The following is an 18,969-nucleotide window of genomic DNA, read 5'->3' on the forward strand; positions in this document are numbered from 1 at the left end:
TTACCTTTGTCTGAGAGCTTTTGTGAAGTCTGTTAGTTTAAGGGTTTTTATTTATTTTTGAATAGTTTTACAATCCGTGAAGAACAGACCATGGAGTCCCCATAAAGCATGTTTTATTCAAAGAGGACGTACTGATTTTTTATTTTTTTTTAACAACAATCCCGCAGAGTCTTATAGATGAATTCAAAAAAAGATGATGTGTGTGTATAGAGCGACATTGGGAAGTTAAAGCAAATTATATGCATTATGGAAAAAAACATTGCAAAAATATTCTGGAATTACTGAATGTAACTTATACTTAATGATGAAACATTCATTGTATATTTAGGTAAAATTATGAAGCAGATTTTGCTTTTTTATTTTACTGTCATTGCAATTGTCTTACTAACAACTTACTGTATAGGAAATGACTTTCATATTTTATTGTTTCTTCTACATTATTGTCCTCATCAACATAGTGGCACAGTTTTCCTCCAATTAAGTACTTTAATCAACATTTCTATAAATTCTTGAATGGCATTTATTTAATCAAGTCCTTTTGGAGCAGTGAACCAATATGGCACACTGTACAAGAAAGGAGGTACTACAGAGAGTTCATGTTCTTATACATTTATGAAGAAATATACTTCTTTCCTAATGTCAGCTCTTGTTCCAGGTCACACTTTATTTTGAGATCCTCTTTCCTTCTGAGAACCTGATTGTTACAAATCATTTTCTTTCTTTGTCTCCCATTGAGCTTCCTCTCCAAATCCATTGGAAGAAAATGAAGATTTTTCCCATCCATACTATAAACAATAAATACATATATAAATTCATACAATCTTTCCCACTAAAGTAGACAATTCAGTCGATCCTCCATCTTCCAGTTGCTAGTTGCTGGTACAAGCTGAAAAATAAAGAAGATGTTTATTTTTATATATATATATAAAATCAGGGTTGCCAACTTTGGTCAGCTGGTTGCTGTGAGATTTTCCAATTTGAGACAAGTCTGCACCTGCATTTAATAATAATAATTGATCCTTTATTGTCCCCAAGGGGAGATTCTTTTTATGCCTCCCTCAATTTGCTCTTTGTAGAGCAAGCTGTCTGTGAAGGGCAACCACCTGTTGGGACACCCAGGGAGCTGAGGGTTAAGGGCCTTGCTCAAGGACCCACAGACATGCTGAGGCTGGGTTTGAACCTGTGACCTTGTAATTACACAGGCTTAGCCCACTGAGCCACACGCTGCCCCTAATTTACATGTATGTAGCAGTTTTTGTTAAGTTGTAAATAGTCTTTTTAAACTACCACAATGCTTTTTATGTAGTTAATTTCAGTTTAATAATACAGATTTGCCGTAAGATTTCTTGCTGTGAGTGTTTGAGTCTTAAAACATGACTATCATGCCAGATGCGTAACCTCTGAGTATACTAGTATGCAATTATCTGAATAAGGGAAATCACAATTTCTACTGTGAACATCACAATATTTAGTGGTTTATTTAATAATAAAAACATACAAATGAAGAGGCATTAAGATAATTATGGCAGCTAATGTAACTAAAATGATTAAGTTAAGTGATAGGATGAGTGATTAAGATAATATAACATTTTGTTTTACCTTGAATGCACAAATAAGTTTATAAACCACATACGGGTATCCCCTGCTTTACAAAAGTTTACTTTATGCTACTTCTCTTTTACTAAAAACTTAGGCCTACATTAGCATCTGTTTTCGGTAACCGAGAGAAAGCCAAAGAAGATTTTTGCTTTTACGAAAAAAGTAGAAAGGCGAAAATAGCATTTAGCATTTGTTTATCAGCGAGTCAATTATAGATATACAGACGCTCCCTTAGTTACGCTGGTCTGTGTTACGATATTTCGACTTTATGATAGGTATTCCAATTTTGAATTTCATTTTTTTTTCCTCGAGCAAGCAATATGCGATACTTAATTGCGAATACTGAGCATCCAGGCAGCAGCAGCTTCCTCATCTCCCAGTCTGCTACACGGTCACTAGTGCATACAAACGATACTTTGTGTGATACACTTTATTATAAAGTAAGCTTTGAGTTAATGATTTTTTCCAACTGTAAGTGTTCTAAGCATGTTTAAGGTAGACAAGGCTAGGCTATGACTTTTGTTAGGTTAGGTGTACTGTATTAAAATTCATGTTCACACGATATTTTTGCCTTATGATAGGTTTTTCGGAACGTAAACCCATCATAACCCGGGGAGCGTCTGTACAGTCATGCACTGCATGACAACCTTGAGGTCACGGTGGACTGCACATACCATGGTAGTCCCATAAGATAATAATGGCCTGAAAAATTCCTATCGCTTAGCAACTTTGTAGCCGCTATAACGTCAGAGTGCAATGTATTAAAAACTCATGTGTTTGTGGTGATGCTGGTGTAAATGAAACTAGACAGCCGTATAAAAGTATAGCACATACAACTATTTACAGTACATTATATACTTGATAATGAGTATAAACAACGACATTACTGGTTTATGTATTTACTATACAGTACTTTCTATGGTTATTTTAGAACATACTCTTTGTACTTCTAAAAAAGTTTACAGTTTACTGTGACCTATGTATGTAGTAGGCTATACCAACTTGGTTTGTGCAAGTAGACTCTATGATGTTCTCACAATGGGGAAATCGCCTAACAACGCATTTCTCAGAAGGTATTCATGTTGTTAAATGATTCTGGTAATTGAAACTACACTGTACATACATTATTTCTACTTTATATAGGTTGGGTATTTATCATATTCCTGCTTATGTTGGTGTTTTATTAGGTTTTTTTTATTTCGTAGGTTTTTTTTTTTTTGGTCTGGGAAACGCTCAAAAAAATTTGCAGTATAAATTAATGGTACACGCTTCCTTGTTTTATGCCATTTTGGCTTACAAAAGGTTTCACAGGAATGCCCCACACTGCATGGACAGAAGTATTGGGACACCTGTCCATTACATGCACAGCAACTTTATTTATCTCTTTCTAAATCCACAAGTATCAATATGGAGTTGGTTCCCCCACTGCAGACATTTTGGACAATTCTATGCTTCCAACTTTGTGGGAACAGTTTGGGGAAGGCCCTTCTCTGTTCCAGCATGACTGTGCCCCAGTGCACAAAGCAAGGTCCATAAATGCATGGTTGGATGACATTGATGTGGAAGAACTTGACTGGCCTGCACAGAGCACTGACCTCAACCCCATCAAACACCTTTGGCATGAAGTAGATCAGGCATTGTGAGCCAGGCCTTCACAGCCAACACCAGTGCCTGACCTCACAAATGCTCCAAAATCTTGTGGAAAGCCTTCTCAGAAGAGTGGCAGCTGTTGTAGCGGCAAAGGGGAGACCAACTCCATACTGATGCCTATGAATTTAGAATGGGATGTCATAAAAGTTCCTGTAGGTGTAATGGCCAGGTGTTCCAATACTTTTGTCCATATAGTATACTTTCAGGTAGCAGGTGAAACTAGCATATGTTTTTTTTAAAACCAGTTATAATATTGCAGACAAGTATTCTTGGCATCTGTTACAACAGAAAAATTGAATTAGCTTAAACAGTGGAACAGACATTATTTTTGTCCATTTTATTTTATCATTTATTTAAGTGCATGGTAAATGTTTAGCTACCCTGTATATTTATCGTTGGATTCAAAATAAATAATGATATTCCATGTAATTCTGTCCGGGTAGCTGTCAGCTCACCTTTCACTGTCAGCTGGGCTGAGGATATGTGCTCCCCGACCTGCACGCTGTATACACCACCATCCTCTAGGGATACCTGCTGGATGACCAACTTGCGGTAGCAGCCCTCGCTGCAGATCTCAAAGTGCTCTGAGGGCAGCACCACATTGTTTCCGTGGTACCAACGGATGCTGCTTCTTGGGTTGGACACAGTGCAGTCCAGGACCACACGGCTCTTCTCCACAACGGTGGTGTCCCGGAGAGGGTTCACTATCGTCATAGGCAGTGCTGTATTGGCAAGGGGGGTATTATAGTCTTGGTTACGCTAGCCATGAGTGACATCACATGACAATAAACTGATTGGATGATGTATACCTTCCACTTCTAAGTAAGCAATAGATTCGGCTTGTTTGGCCACAAACTTGATCTCTCCCGAGTCTTCGGCCTTCACGTTGCAAATCAGAAGAAAGTGCTTGGTCCCTAAATTATGGAAGCAATAAATGAAAATGAGATTTAGTTTATTGGTGTAGAATGTGTTTGTGAGGTAGAGTTGTGAGAAAGTTTGGCATATAGCAATTGTAATTGTGTATTATTCATTAATAATATATTTAGTTTTATATTTTATACTTATGTTGTTATATTTATTTTTTTATAGGAACCATTCATGCAGAAACCCCAAGGTTCTTACGTTACAAATGTATAAAAATGTAACCCAGGAATGACATGAGTGAGTGTCTGACCTTCCTGGCGAATTTTAATGGTGCTGGTTGGACGAATCTCTTCCCCATTTTTGTACCATTCTCCGGGTACATCTGCCACAGACACCTCGCACACAAACACTGCATTCTGATCCTCTTGAATGTCTAAATCCTCAAGACCATGTACCACCTCCACTTGCCGCTCTGCAGTGATTTGTAAAACATTTGGGACAGACAGTAGTACTGCTGTTTGCTACCAATTGCAAAGTTTATTACTGCAATCATGTTTGGTCTGTATTATTTATTCACATTTGTCCATTAGGTGGCGATATTTCACTTTATAAACTAAAATAAACCGTAAAGTGTAACCAATCTAGCTACAAGCACAGGCTTTACCATAGATGTCCAGGGAGCAGGAGGCAGTTGTGTCTCCAGCATCGCACGTGTAGATCCCTGTATCACTCTGATCACATTTAAGTATCTGAAGAAAGCGTTTTCTTCCCATTGAATAGATGCGGTGGTTTTTGTCTGGTTTAACCACAATTCCATTCTGTTGGTTAGAAGAAAACATTTAATATTTGCATTGACCTTAAATTTACGTTGTATTTTTTTTTTTGTGCATTTCTTGTTAAAGTTTAATTTTGTAACGTTGGGGTTAAAATTTTTGCAGCTTGCACAATGGATAATAGTTAACGCAGAAAGTAATTTTTTACACAAACTCAGAGTGACATTTACTTTCATTTTGATGCTAATGTAGCTATACCAGTCCTGCTGGTCATTTCTGTACCTTCAGCCATTTGACATCAGCATTCTGTTTTGAAAGCTCACACTCCAAAGATGCCATTGAACCCTCTGGGAGGCGCAAGTCTTCCATCTTTTTTACAATAGTCACAGGAAGTTCTAGAAACACAAAACATGGGATTTCTAAGCCATACTGCAAAAGTATAGAACACTATTGTAAATTGAAAAAACATAATGAAATAACAACTGTCTAATCCACATCCCATAATAAATTCCACAGTTTATAATGTTATATGGTGCTTAATGGTCTCTCGTCTGTAAAAATCTCATGTGTGACATCTCTGCTATTCCACTCATTGTGGCATCACATGACAAGGTGATGTAAGCAAATGTCTAGAAAGCCTTGGTGGGCTAAAACTGATTACGTGATGCATGGAACGTTTGTCTTTTATATTTTGGTAACTTGAGCCCTCGTGGGATTAATAGCCTGTCGCTTCATTGCATTTTCCTGCCAATCGGTTCAGCTGAAATTGCTGAAAGGCTTACATCATGGCTCAGTATGCTCTTATTGGTATGGCTGTGGAAAAAGCTGGGACAGTGCTTGCGGGCCAAACGCAGGGCACTGGCCTTCCATGAGCTAAGCTTTTAAACTGAACCGAAAATAATTCAAAATATTGCAAAATGTCATTACTAACATTTTATGAATTATTGTACTATTGTAATTTCAACTTTGTAATGAAAATATCTCAGCAATTTCATTTTATTTCAATATTTATATATAACAATTTCAATATATAATATATATAATTCAATAATTTCCATAATATCAAAATCTAAACTCCCATAAACCAAAAGCGCAATGCCAATGTAATCCAAATTAGCCATTAAAAAATTAGGTAGAATTAGAATTTACGGGGGTTGCTAAAATACATTAAAATTAAAAAAAAATGTGAATCAGTAATGTGAGTCAAATACATTTACGAAGCAAGAATTAAGATATAATAACAATAATAATAATAATAATAATAATAATAATAATAATAATAAATGCAATAATGAATGTGATTATTTTATTATGTTTACCATACCTACAATGACTGACAATCTACTATGATTATAATATTAGATTTAATAATCTATTATTAAATAATAATAACAACAGAATATTATTATTAGATATAATAATATGTCCAAGCTACTGCTAAGTTAGTTATGTAATTTCCTTGCTCTAACATAGTTTTTCTTCAGAGGAACATTGTTCAAAAGTTTACACATAAGGTTTAGCACACACTTCTACACTCTATAGTAGAACCAGCGCCACTGGTATGTTGCTTTGTCTGCCGCCTTTGGAGTCTTTCCACGATCGCTTAGCTTTGTTTACCTTTCACAACCAGCCTGGCAAATGTTCCAACATTCCCTGCAGAGAAGGTAATGGTGCCGGTGTCCTCCATGGAGAGGTTCAGTACGGTGAGACTATGCACACACCCCTTGGTACTCATGCGGCAGTAGTTGCTGGGCTTGAGTCGGACCCCATCCTTCTGCCACACCCCTTCTACATTGGAGTGTGACAGCTCCACCTCAAATGAGGCTGTCTCACGCTCAAACGTTTCGATTTGCGCCAGTCGTTTCCTTATTGTGACTTTTCTGGCTGTGTGAAGATAATGTCAGGTTTGTAAGTATTGTCAAACATGTATGGATTTTTTATACAAAGAAATTACTTATGGTGCTATAATGAATGAGCACAAAAATTTCCCCTTGGGACCAACAAAAACTTATCTTATCTCATCTTACAGCCTGTCTTATCTTGCACTGCATCTTATCTTATTGCGGATCTTATCACATCTTATTTTATCTTCTCATCCTGTCTTATCATGTTTATGTTATCTTGTTTTATCTTGGACAGCCCTGCTTTTCGTGATCAAATGTGATCAGACAAGTTACCAGAAGAGACAATAAAGGATGCTTGTTCTGTTACCAATTTAATCCCGTTTCCACACTGTACTTTGAGAACATACCAAATTTTGTTCCTTCACTTATTCTCACACAGACAGGCAACCCCTGTGCTACAGACTGGGTTTATTTTTGATACTTGATGACACTGCCCAAGACTTTGAAGGCTTATGCATAAATTTAGCTGTAATGAAAAGAGATACATATTCATGTGGGGTGCCAGTAGCAGTTAATGTTCAGACATTATCCTTATCTTTTATTTTTCTGCTGAAGACAAAAATACTTATATAACTTTAAAATGAGCCAATACTGTAAAAACTTAGATAAAAAATAAATTCATATAATGGATATAATACCACTCAAACCTGCATTATTATTAGATTTTATATTAATGCAGTTGAAAGAGAGTTTCACCAGATTTATTTCCCGTTTTCTGCAGGTTTCTCATTTTGACAAGCTTAATTAAATTGTCTTGTGCCCGTGATCTTATGTCAATATAGAAATCCGCTCCCTAGCAGTCTGCGGGTCATCTATCAGTCACCTGTTGTGAGCTGTCAGAGCTTTGGCGGAACTGTCATTCTGGTTCTGAGGCTCAAATTACTCCCACATATTTTTAATCGGGTTTCTCTCAAAATCCGTGACAAGAACAAGCGGTCCGGCCCCATTTCTCAACTTTTGCCATCATGGCCGGTGAAAGCGAGCAGTAAACACGATCTGGTCATGTACTCACGCTCCACTGTGAGCTCCCCCCGTGTGCAGTCGTGTAGTGTTTCACAGCGGTACATTCCCTGGTCTGAGAGGGACAGCTTGTGGATGGTGAGGCTCCTCTTCCTACCGACCTGCTTCAAAGTGAATTTGGGCCCTGACTGGATGACCACACCCTGCCTCATCCACTGCACCTCCCCAGCCTCCATGTTCACTTCCACCACAAAGGTGGCCTCTCCATATTCTTCAGATTTCACAGACTCCATTTTCTTAGTGAACAGCACCTGTGTCTCTGGGCAGCAAAAATTTGATAGCATGAGAAATCTGCTGCATAGAAAAATTAGGAGAAATACAGCAATGGACACAACATATAAACAGAATGAACTATACAGAATGAACTCCATCTATCCATCCATCCATCCATCCATTATCTTCCGCTTATCCGAGGTCGGGTCGCGGGGGCAGCAGTCTCAGCAGGGAAACCCAGACTTCCCTCTCCCTGGCCACTTCATCCAGCTCCTCCGGGGGAATCCCAAGGCATTCCCAGGCCAGCCGAGAGACATAGTCCCTCCAGCGTGTCCTGGGTCTTCCCCGGGGCCTCCTCCCAGTGGGACATGCCTGGAACACCTCACCAGGGAGGCGTCCAGGAGGCATCCTAATCAGATGCCCGAGCCACCACATGCGGAGCCCTCTCAATGCGGAGGAGCAGTGGCTCTACTCTGAATCTCTCCCGAATGACCGAGCTCCTCACCCTATCTCTACGGGAGAGCCCAGCCACCCTGCGGAGGAAACTCATTTCGGCCACTTGTACTCGCGATCTCGTTCTTTCAGTCACTACCCATAGCTCATGACCGTAGGTAAGGATAGGAACATAGATCAACTGGTAAATCGGGAGCTTTGCCTTTTGGCTCAGCTCTTTCTTCACCATGGCAGACTGATGCAGTGCCCGCATCACTGCTGACGCTGCACCGATCCGCCTGTCCATCTCCCGCTCCATCCTTCCCTCACTCGTGAACAATACTTAAACTCCCCCACTTGGAGAAGGACCTCCTCCCCGACCCAGAGAGTGCACTCCACCCATTTCCGGCTGAGAACCATGGTCTCGGATTTTCATCCCAGCCACTTCACACTAGCCCGGCACCCCATACTCCCGGAGCACTCCCCACAGGACTCCCCGAGGGACGCGGTCAAATGCCTTCTCCAAGTCCACAAAGCACATGTAGTCTGGTTGGGCAAACTCCCACGCATCCTCCAGGACCCTGCCGAGAGTATAGAGCTGGTCCACTGTTCCACGGCCAGGGTGAAAACTACACTGCTCCTCCTGAATCCGAGATTTGACTATCCAATGGACCCTCCTCTCCAGCACCCCTGAATAGACCTTACCAGGGAGGCTGAGGAGTGTGATCCCCCTATAGTTGGAACACACCCTCCGGTCCCCCTTCTTGAAGAGGGGGACCACCACCCTGGTCTGCCAATCCAGAGACACCGCCCCCGATGTCCACGCGATGCTGCAGATGCGTGTAAGCCCCGCAACATCCAGAGCTTTGAGGAACTCCGGGCGGATCTCATCCACCCCCAGGGCCCGGTCACTGAGGAGCTTTTTAACCATCTCAGCGAGTTCCGCCCCAGAGACAGGGGAGTCCACCCCAAGTCCCCAGACTCTGCTTCCTCATTGGAAGGCATGTTGGTGGGATTGAGGAGGTCTTCGAAGTGTTCGTTCCACCGACCCACAACATCCCGAGCTGAGGTCAATAGTGCCCCATCCCCACCATAAACAGTGTTGACGCTGCATCACTTTCCCGCCTTGAGCCGCCAGATGGTGGACCAGAATCTCCTCAAAGTCGTCTGGAAGTCGTTCTCCATGGCCTCGCCAAACTCCTCCCATACCCGTGTTTTTGCCTCAGCGACCGCCGAAGCTGCGTTCTGCTTGGCCCGCTGGTACTCATCAGCTGCCTCTGGAGTCCCACAGGCCAAAAAGACCCGATAGGACTCCTTCAGCTTGACGGCATCCCTCACCACTCGTGTCCACCAGCGGGTTCGGGGATTGCCGCCGCGACAGGCACCGGCCACCTTATGGTCACAGCTCCAGTCAGCCACCTCCACAATGGAGACACGGAACATGGCCCATTCGGACTCAATATCCCCCGTCTCCCCCGGGACATGGACGAAGTTCTGCCGGAGGTAGGAGTTGAAGCTCCTTCTGACAGGGGATTCCGCCAGACGTTCCCAGCAGATCCGCATTATACGCTTGGGTCTGCCAGGTCTGACCGGCTTTGTCCCCCACCAGCAGAGCCAACCCACCACCAGGTGGTGATCGGTTGACAGCTCCGACCCCTTTCCTCACCCGAGTGTCCAATTCATGCGGCCGCAAGTCCGATGACACGACCACAAAGTCGATCATTGAACTGCAGCCTAGGGTGTCCTGGTGCCAAATGCACATATGGACACCCTTATGCTTGAACATGGTGTTCATTATGGACAATCCGTGATGAGCACAGAAGTCCAATAACAAAACACCACTCGGGTTCAGATCGGAGGGGCTGTTCCTCCCAATCACGCCCCTCCAGGTCTCACTGTCATTGCCCACGTGAGCATTGAAGTCCCCCAGCAGAACAAGAGAGTCTCCGGAAGGAGTGCTCTCCAACACCCCTCCCAAGGACTCCAAAAAGGGTGGGTATTCTGAACTGCCATTTGGCCCATAAGTGCAAACAACAGTCAGGACCCGTCCCCCCACCCGAAGGCAAAGGGAGGCTACCCTCTCGTCCACTGCGGTAAACCCCAATGTACAGGCACCCAATGTAACTAATGTAACCAACCCCAATGTAAGTATGCCCACCCCTGCTTGGCGTGGAAGAGGGTCCAACCCCCTTCAAGGAGCCGTGTGTTGAGGTGAGCCCGACTATATCTAGTTGGAACCTCACAACCTCGGACACCAGCTCAGGCTCCTTCTTCACCAGAGAGGTGGCATTCCATGTCCCTAGAGCTAGCTTCTGCAGCCGAGGATCGGACCGCCAAGGTCCCCGCCTTCGGCCAGTTCCCAACTAGCACTGCACCCAATCCCTTCGGCCCCTCCTACAGGTGGTGAGCCCATTGGAGGGGGAGAATGATTAGGGGGTGTGGCATTGGTAAAAGTTGCCCCTTACTGAGGCCCCTTTTTAGTGGAGGCCCTTTCCTATGTGCCCATCAAAAAAACAGTCCTACTAAAAGCTCACAGCTAGTTGTCTACCTGAACCACTTAGGCACATTGACCCAAGCTATGTGGTCTGTTTTACCCAATATAATCCACATATTTTTTTTAGCAATTAGCTATATACAAAGTGTGTGATTAGTACAGAGAGAGCAACCATAAATGAAAGATGCTAAAAATCTGGGCCTGTATTCACAAAGCATTTTATCTTACCACTAAGAGTACTCCTAAATCACATTAAGAGTTTTTTCCTAAAACCTATTCACAAAGTGGCTGAGAGCAACTTTTAGTTAGGAGAAGACCCAACACCTAAGTTAAGAGTAAGACTCCATCACTAAGGCTGACGTCAGTTTGCCTGCAATAACCACGAGGATTGGTTGATGATAAGCTAGTATGTGCTGGTGAAAATGTATGCGCAACATCCCCTAAACACAAATACAGAGGAAACCACTTATAGTGATCATGGCTATAGTGATCAACCACTTATATGCATCAAAAAGCTTAGGACAGAATCATTCCTGTACAAATACTGTTTAAATAATTTGCTTATACAGTAGTAATCAGGTAGTCCTCTTACATCATAGCCATGATTTATTGGAGTACAACCGCACTCGTTCTTGTATGTTATTGCGTAATTGAATTATACAATTTAATTTGTGCCTGAAATAGCTGTACTGAATTTTGAACGGGTTAATAAAATTCAGTACATAGCGGTGCTGTTCGTTTTATTACCTTATATTTATGTAGTAAATACACAAATGTCAATTATATGGTAATCTGCCTGAGACAGAAAGAAAAAAAAATCAGTTAGAATTATCACCCGCTTACAATGATCAATTTCACCCAGAGAGATGTGATCCATATAAGCGGTGTTTAAAAGGCTATTCCCTTTTTTCATTTATGCAATGGTTTAGTCCAATAGAGCAGTGTACATACAACATAACTCGGCCGAGCATCCCTGTTGCATTGTGTCTGTAGCTGGTGTTCCCGAGATCGTCTCGCGCCTAGTTTGTCGCTCGCCTTCCCTTTAATTTTCGAACGGGTTATTCGCCTTGCGAGAGTCAGTTTAGTAACTGTACTTCCTCATGGTTACCCTGCTAATGAGCCCATGCCCATATTCCGCTAGCTTAACGTTCATACTGATAGCGGTCCAAAAGGAGGTAATTAATGAAGTTCTTAAGCAATGTAGATGCGCTAGTCAGATAATTTTAATCATTCAGCACCGCTAAAATAAGTGCGCCTTCTATACCTACGTGTATCAGAAATGAAGCACTTATATACAGATGCTAGTCTGTTTATATTAAATTTTCTAAACCCTCCATACAACTTAGTTGTTTAATATGGTATATTATTATTTACTGGATTATGGACATGTGAAGTAGCTAGCAGTTAGGGTAACCACATGGTTAGTTATAAGGGTACAGATGCCTAATGCACAGGTGTTTGTTTTGCCTAAAGAATATGTTAAAGAGTATGTTGTAAAATGACATGCCTCTGTAATTCATATTATAATATGTTGCACATATTTAAGGTCAGACAGCCACCCCTTGTAATGTTATCATTTCGGTATAGCATAGTTTTCCTGTCTAAGTGCTCAAACTACTTTGGTTTATTTATGTTACTGTTGCTTATTGCATGTAGAAAAAAACACTTATAGTCAAGCCTGTACATTGGAGTAATCCAGTAACTGGAAGATTGTAGAGAAGTGACAATTCTTCAATAAAGAATTTAAACCGGACCCTGGGACCCCGTGATTCTGACAGATCACCTCTAGTGGGCTAATTTATTCCAGCAACAGAAGTTAGGTTCAGTTAGCAGAGGCCAGCATACACAATCCTGCTTCCTTTTCGAGTGGTTTCCACTGTATATGATTGGGTCATTTCGGTTGGTTGGAGATGTTATTGCATCCCTCACAAGCTCCACAACCATCAGTATTCCCTCCTGACTGAGACGGTATCCTTTAAGTAATTCAGCGTTTGTTAAATGTTTCCAAGACATTGCAACGCAGATTGACAGCAGCCATTTTGTGACTATTTGTGAGTTGGTCTTAGTGACATAGGAGTCCTCTCAAATACTTTTCAGTTCTCCCAGACATAGGCGCTACTTTTACCACTAAGGGGCTTTCTGAATTGCTCTTTGTCAAAAAAATTAGGACTATCTCCTAAATGGGCATGTTAGGAGTTACTTTTAGCCTGCTTCGTAAATATGGGCCATGCCGTCTACTCATAGCTTGAAATTCACAGAAAGCATTAACTGATTGTCCTCTCACCTTGGACCTTTAGGCTGGCTTCTGACTTTAACCCTTCAGCCATTGCAGTGATCCTACAGCTGTCAGAGACTTGGCAGTTGTGGATGTGCACTGTGTGGCACAGCCCGTTACTGGACACTGTAAACCTCTCATCCGGAGTGATCGGCTGGCCATCCCTGTACCACACCACCTGTACGTCCTCCGGGGAGACCATACACTTAAATGTGGCATCTTCCCCTTCAAGGACGGTGGTGTTGTATAGTTCAGCAATGAACTCCACAACTCGAGGTGCTAGTGTGGACAAAAAAACAAATATGAATAAGATTAATTAAAAGAATATATTATAAACGAGTCAACTCTGTTTATGATTCGATTTATTTCTCATAGCTAGCAAAAATGTTTATTGATTTCCACATACTTTCCACTATCATCCTGGCAGATGTTCTATCATCTTTTGATTCGCAGGTATACTCCCCAGCGTCTCTCTCACTTATGTTACGGATGGTCAGGCTACGAGCTCGGCCTTCTGCCCGGATGGCCAGTCGGCAACTGGGAGTGATCTCCTGACCATCTTTCAGCCAGAGCACATCTCCTTTGGTTTCATTGAGCTCACACTGTAGTGTGATAAGGCCGTCCTTTTGGGCCACTGTATTTTCCAGTGGCCTTACAAATGTCACTCTGAATGCTGATGAATAAAAACAGTATCACAATATAAGTGACCACACAAATTCAGAAAAATACTTTAAAAAAGCATTGCTGCTGTTCTTTCGAGTCTCCATTCGTTAGTACAATGGTTCCTTTTATGGTCTACAGGGCTCTTTTTCTTTCCTTGTAATTTTATTTGGAGTAAAAGTAAACCAGACTTGGTTTGGTACCACTGGCAACGTATCTGTATACATCGATTAACAAAAACAGTGCAGAAAATTAAGGATATAACCTGTATAATATAATGTATATCCTTACCTTTCACTGTTAGATTGAAGTGCATCTGATCAGTGCTGGCATCACAAGTGTACCTGCCACTGTCAGACCGCTGTAAATCTGTAATGGTTAGGAAGTGAGTGTTCCCCTCACTTCTTGTATGGATACGGTCTCCTGTTAACTGTTTCAACTCCTTTAGCCATTGTAGTGTGGCATTGTCCTGAGACACCTTTACATTGAATGTCACGCTTTCCTTTTCATAAGCCGTGATTATGTTTGACTCTGGTTTGTCTAAGAACTTGAGGGGCGTTTCTATAAGAAAAAAACCCATGTATTTGTAAGGGTCAAAACTAAGGTTCGTATTTTAGGAATAAAAAAGAAAACGAATATTTGTTTTACCTTGAACTTTTACTATGGTGCTCATCTTGTCATCAATAGCATCGCATGTGTACGTCCCTGAGTCTGAGGGCTGCAGCCTTGATAGGACAAGCTTCCTGACGGTTCCATAGCTCTCAATATGGGTACGAGAATCTGAGCTCAAAAGCTTTCCGTCGCTGTACCAATCCACAGTAGCGCTAGCTCGAGAGACTTCACACTCCAAGATGAGGTCATCTCCTGCTAACAGGCTATGATGCTCTGGGCTGCCTGAGTTGCCCAGGATTGTAACTGGAGGTTCTGAAAACGAAAACAATTGTCATTAAATCAATTATATGCATACTTAGAGACTCTGTGAAGTCCAGCATTTTCCAAATATCTACAAAGTTGAAGCTGATTCCACAGTGCAATGCACTAGAATACCTTTTACAGTAACATGGAAGACAATCTTGTCATCTCTGACATCACAGACATATTTTCCAGAGTCTGTGAGCTCAGCATTCATGATGACTAGTGAACGGAAAGTTCCATCCTCCTCAAAGTAGAAACGCTCATTTTCTACTATATTCTCACCATCTTTGTACCATTTGGCAATGCCATTCGCTCTAGAGAGCTCACACTCCAAGACAATATCTTCAGAAGTCTCAAACTGCTGCTCTGTTGTGTTGCTTTTGCTCAGGATTTTTACTGGTTTCTCTACGAGAGATTAACATGAAAAGTGTGAAGGGAAAAACTGGCTGTTAGAAAAAACCTAACAACCGGTTAATACTTACCACTGATTTTTACTGTAAAATCCATCACATCGTCTTTCGCATCACAAATATATTGGCCTGAATCCTCCAATCTCGATGAGCGTATGGTTAATTGGCGGGAAATACCATCTTCAATAATGGTGATGTTTCTGCTTTCTTCCATCTCCTCTCCATCCTTTTTCCAGCTCACTTGGGCACTTGCTCGTGACACCTCACACTCAAGCACTACTGGATCCCCAACAATACTTTCCACAGTGCTTGCCATCTTTCTGGGGCGCACAAACCTTACTGGTGGTTCTGGATATAAAAAGTTTAGAGTTGTAGATCAATCAAGAATTTCTGAATCAGTACATCCCATCATCAAAGCCTGATTTAGACTTCACTCTTGAAGGTTTTAAGGATAAAACATTTGATTCAGATATGTTTCATCCATGGGAATTTAAGGATCAGAAGGTTTACATGTTTTTGTTAGTATTGTAAATACCTGCAATATTCACAAAGAAGGTCACAGAGTCATCAGCTGTGTCACACACATATTCAGCAGAGTCCTGCACTGTGGTCTCGGGGATGATGAGTCGTCTGTAGATCCCATCGACCTCCAGGATAAGATTGTCGTTTTCTTCAACCTCGAGACCATCACGGTACCAGCGTACCGGTGCATTAGCTCTTGAGAGTTCACAACTCAAAACCACCCGCTCCGAAGTTTGCTGGCACAATTCCATTTGAGACTGGCTGGGGGAGACGATGCGGACAGGAGCCTCTGAAAAAGAAGTACAGTCAGTCCTGATACAACATGAATAATACGTTCCTGAAAAACCTCGCATTCACTAAAATCGTGTACTAAAATACACATATCCAATAAGGAAAACAGGGTTAAGGGAAAACAACTCCAACTTACTCCAAACAAAATTAATTAATAAATTAGTGTTACCAGTGGCCAATAATGTAATTATATACATTTTAAAAAAGAAATAATACATTAATAAATTATATCACAAACATTTCCTATGGGTCTTTTGAGAATTGCCTAGTAACCACTTCACCTGAACATGCTGACCTTGATACCTTGTCGGAGAGTCGGGAGTAGTGATGGCCAAAATGTCGCTTTATGAACCACGTGATGTTTTTTCTGACCCCACTGGATGGTGCTTTTAGTTTAGTTTGGGGCATGCTCTGAACCCTTTTGAACAGAGAGTACCATCTAGCCCAGCAAAGGTTGCTGTGTTTTTATATAATATTTTGTTAAATTTTGGATTTTTAGAATCTGACTTTGACCTCTGCAATGCGTGGATGTACTAAAAGTTTAACTCTTTTAGATTTGAAAACCGGTTTGGCTGATTCACTGAAAAGAACTGGTTCAAAATTATTTGTTCACGAATTGGACATCACTATCATTCACTTGAATAGCTGTTTTTGTGTGCAAGTAATGTTTCTCGCTAAGACCATATCACGTAGTTTGTGTAGTGTTTTTGTCTCTGACTGAAAATCGCAGAATTACAAATGCGATTCTGCATTGTATTGGACTTGGGTACTAATATATCAGTCATGTTAGAACGGATTTGCAGTGTGACATCAAGCGTTGTAGCAGGACTGACTGTAGAAGCCAGTGAACTTTCTTGGCAATTTTCAAGGGACAAAATTCATTCAATCTTTAATGGACTGTGCAACAGCAGATGTACAAGAGACAGGCAGCAATCATACAAAACAGACATATTTTGACACAGTTCTTTACCAGTTATATTGAGTTGAAAAAAGATAGAGTCATCTGCAGTATCGCACACATATTCTCCAGAATCTTCTGCAGTGCCATGAAGAATTTTGAGTCTCCTATATGGGCCTTCAGACTTTATTTTGATGTTCTCGCTTTCCTGGAGCTTCTGGCCATCCTTATACCAGTTCACTGTTCCATTTTGACGCGACAACTCACAGCTTAACACTATTTCCTCCGAGACATAACGATCAAGGTGGACATCTTCTTTGGGATAGACAATCATCACAGGAGGCTCTGTGAAAAGGAATGCATTGAATGGCTAGAAAACAGAACCATAAGACAGCTTTGAGTTTTAATGTATACATGAAGTGTTAGTTCCATACCTCGTATGCTAACTTTGAATAGAAGTGTATTGTCTCCTGCACGGCATGTGTATGTTCCACTGTCTGAAAGCTGAGTTGTCTGGATAATTAGTTGCCTTTGGGTCCCATCTGCTTTCATGATTATATTGTTGCCTGGTTTAATCTCGACCCCATCCTTATACCACTGAGTGGCGGCATCAGGTCTTGAGAGTTCACAGTGCAAGACAAGAGGATCTAGTTCCACAACATTTTTCTGTAGATTCTCTTCAGGCATTTCCACAAATGTAACAAGAGGTGCTGTAAGGAAGTATTCAATGACTTGGTCAGTGAGCTGACAAAAAAGGTTCAAATTAAGAGAAAGACTGTACATGTTATGCATGCATTCACATTGAAGCGCTTTGATGATGAAGATGATGATGAACTTCCTCCACTGTGAAAGTAAAGGACAGGTTAATGAAAGCCAAGTGATTTGTAAAGCGATTAGGCCTGAAAGCCAGTGAAACATCATTTGGCAGCCATGCAATATTCTGTTGTAGTTTCCTGCGATGATTGAAAAGTTTCATGTATTCTTGTGAATAGATTACACAGAATGAAAAAATGTTAGATGCATGGCTTAGACTTACAGTAACAAAAAGTGCAGTTTCAGAAAACTGGTTAAATGCTTGCAGAACCAGAACCAAACAAATTATGTTCAATTATTCAAGAATTGTTTGGAAGTATTAGATTGCATTATGGATTTGTTAGTTTGCTGACAATGAAACCAACAGAAAAAAATCTACAAAGGTTTTTATGTCACCTTTAACATCCACATAAAATTCACTGAGATCATCAGCTGTTTTACAACTGTAAACCCCAGAAAGGTCTGCTGATTGGATAATCAGTGTCCTCATGGTGCCTTCTGATTTGATATCTATTCCAGTCTTTGGGTGAAGCTGTATTCCATCCTTATACCAGCAGACCTGGGCAGTGGGGTCTGAGAGCTCACACTGTAGTACAATGGGCTGGCCTGCTTCAATGGACTTGTTCTTCTCTACTTCAGGAACAGCTGAGAACCTCACTGGTGGAGCTACAAGTGTTTTAATTTGTTCAAAGAAATATGTTTATTTTTATATCTCTTCATAGAAAATAATAAACTTAAATCTTGAAATGAGTTATACCTGTACATTTCAGAGTAATATAAGTACCAGATACTGAACAACAATCAATATTTCTTATAAGCTAGGCATATTAAGTTCAATGAAATATGTAGTTCTAAAACAGTTGGCCGGTATATTCAAAAATTCTGAAAAATCCAGCCATCCTTATATAATGCATTGTTATGACTAGTTGGGAGTTTATTTCAGAAAGCACAGGGCAGTACTGGGACTAGACAGGACGCCAGTCCATTACAGGGCATGCACATGCACACGTTACAAGCAATATAGAAAAACCAGTTCACCTAGCCCACATGTCCTCTGGATGTGGGAGGGAACCAGAGTAGCCTGAGAACATGCAAATTCCACACACACAGAGCCAGGAGCCAGCCCTGCAGGTCAAAGGTCATATTGTCACCCACTGAGTCACTGCACAGAAACATCACATTTCTCAATTATTCTGTAAAAAGCTCCACTTCTTAAAGAATGCTTTGTTAGGCTGT

General features: G+C 41.3%; 1 protein-coding gene across 4 annotated transcripts in view; it reads right to left on the minus strand.

The window, feature by feature from the left end:
• Positions 1 to 96: 96 nt before the first annotated feature.
• Positions 97 to 18,969, minus strand: part of obsl1b (obscurin like cytoskeletal adaptor 1b) — a 41,340-nt gene continuing 22,467 nt past the window's right edge. For 2 of the 4 annotated variants that reach the window (XM_023801794.1, XM_072700424.1), the window contains 19 exons: positions 18,772 to 18,858; positions 18,130 to 18,399; positions 17,355 to 17,630; positions 16,993 to 17,265; positions 15,745 to 16,020; positions 15,282 to 15,557; positions 14,932 to 15,204; positions 14,533 to 14,808; positions 14,176 to 14,445; positions 13,631 to 13,897; positions 13,234 to 13,503; positions 7,803 to 8,069; positions 6,504 to 6,770; positions 5,169 to 5,281; positions 4,778 to 4,931; positions 4,424 to 4,585; positions 4,059 to 4,163; positions 3,705 to 3,971; positions 97 to 886 (listed from right to left, as the gene is read on the minus strand). In XM_023801794.1, coding sequence (XP_023657562.1) covers positions 870 to 886; positions 3,705 to 3,971; positions 4,059 to 4,163; positions 4,424 to 4,585; positions 4,778 to 4,931; positions 5,169 to 5,281; positions 6,504 to 6,770; positions 7,803 to 8,069; positions 13,234 to 13,503; positions 13,631 to 13,897; positions 14,176 to 14,445; positions 14,533 to 14,808; positions 14,932 to 15,204; positions 15,282 to 15,557; positions 15,745 to 16,020; positions 16,993 to 17,265; positions 17,355 to 17,630; positions 18,130 to 18,399; positions 18,772 to 18,858 — 4,166 coding nt within the window. In that variant the 3' untranslated portion in view covers positions 97 to 869. The remainder of the gene's footprint in view (positions 887 to 3,704; positions 3,972 to 4,058; positions 4,164 to 4,423; positions 4,586 to 4,777; positions 4,932 to 5,168; positions 5,282 to 6,503; positions 6,771 to 7,802; positions 8,070 to 13,233; positions 13,504 to 13,630; positions 13,898 to 14,175; positions 14,446 to 14,532; positions 14,809 to 14,931; positions 15,205 to 15,281; positions 15,558 to 15,744; positions 16,021 to 16,992; positions 17,266 to 17,354; positions 17,631 to 18,129; positions 18,400 to 18,771; positions 18,859 to 18,969) is intronic. The other 2 variants (XM_023801795.1, XM_023801796.1) reach the window with 2 other exon arrangements.

The sequence above is a fragment of the Paramormyrops kingsleyae genome, chromosome 16 (genome assembly GCF_048594095.1).
Source record: "Paramormyrops kingsleyae isolate MSU_618 chromosome 16, PKINGS_0.4, whole genome shotgun sequence".
Taxonomy (NCBI): Eukaryota; Metazoa; Chordata; class Actinopteri; order Osteoglossiformes; family Mormyridae; genus Paramormyrops; species Paramormyrops kingsleyae.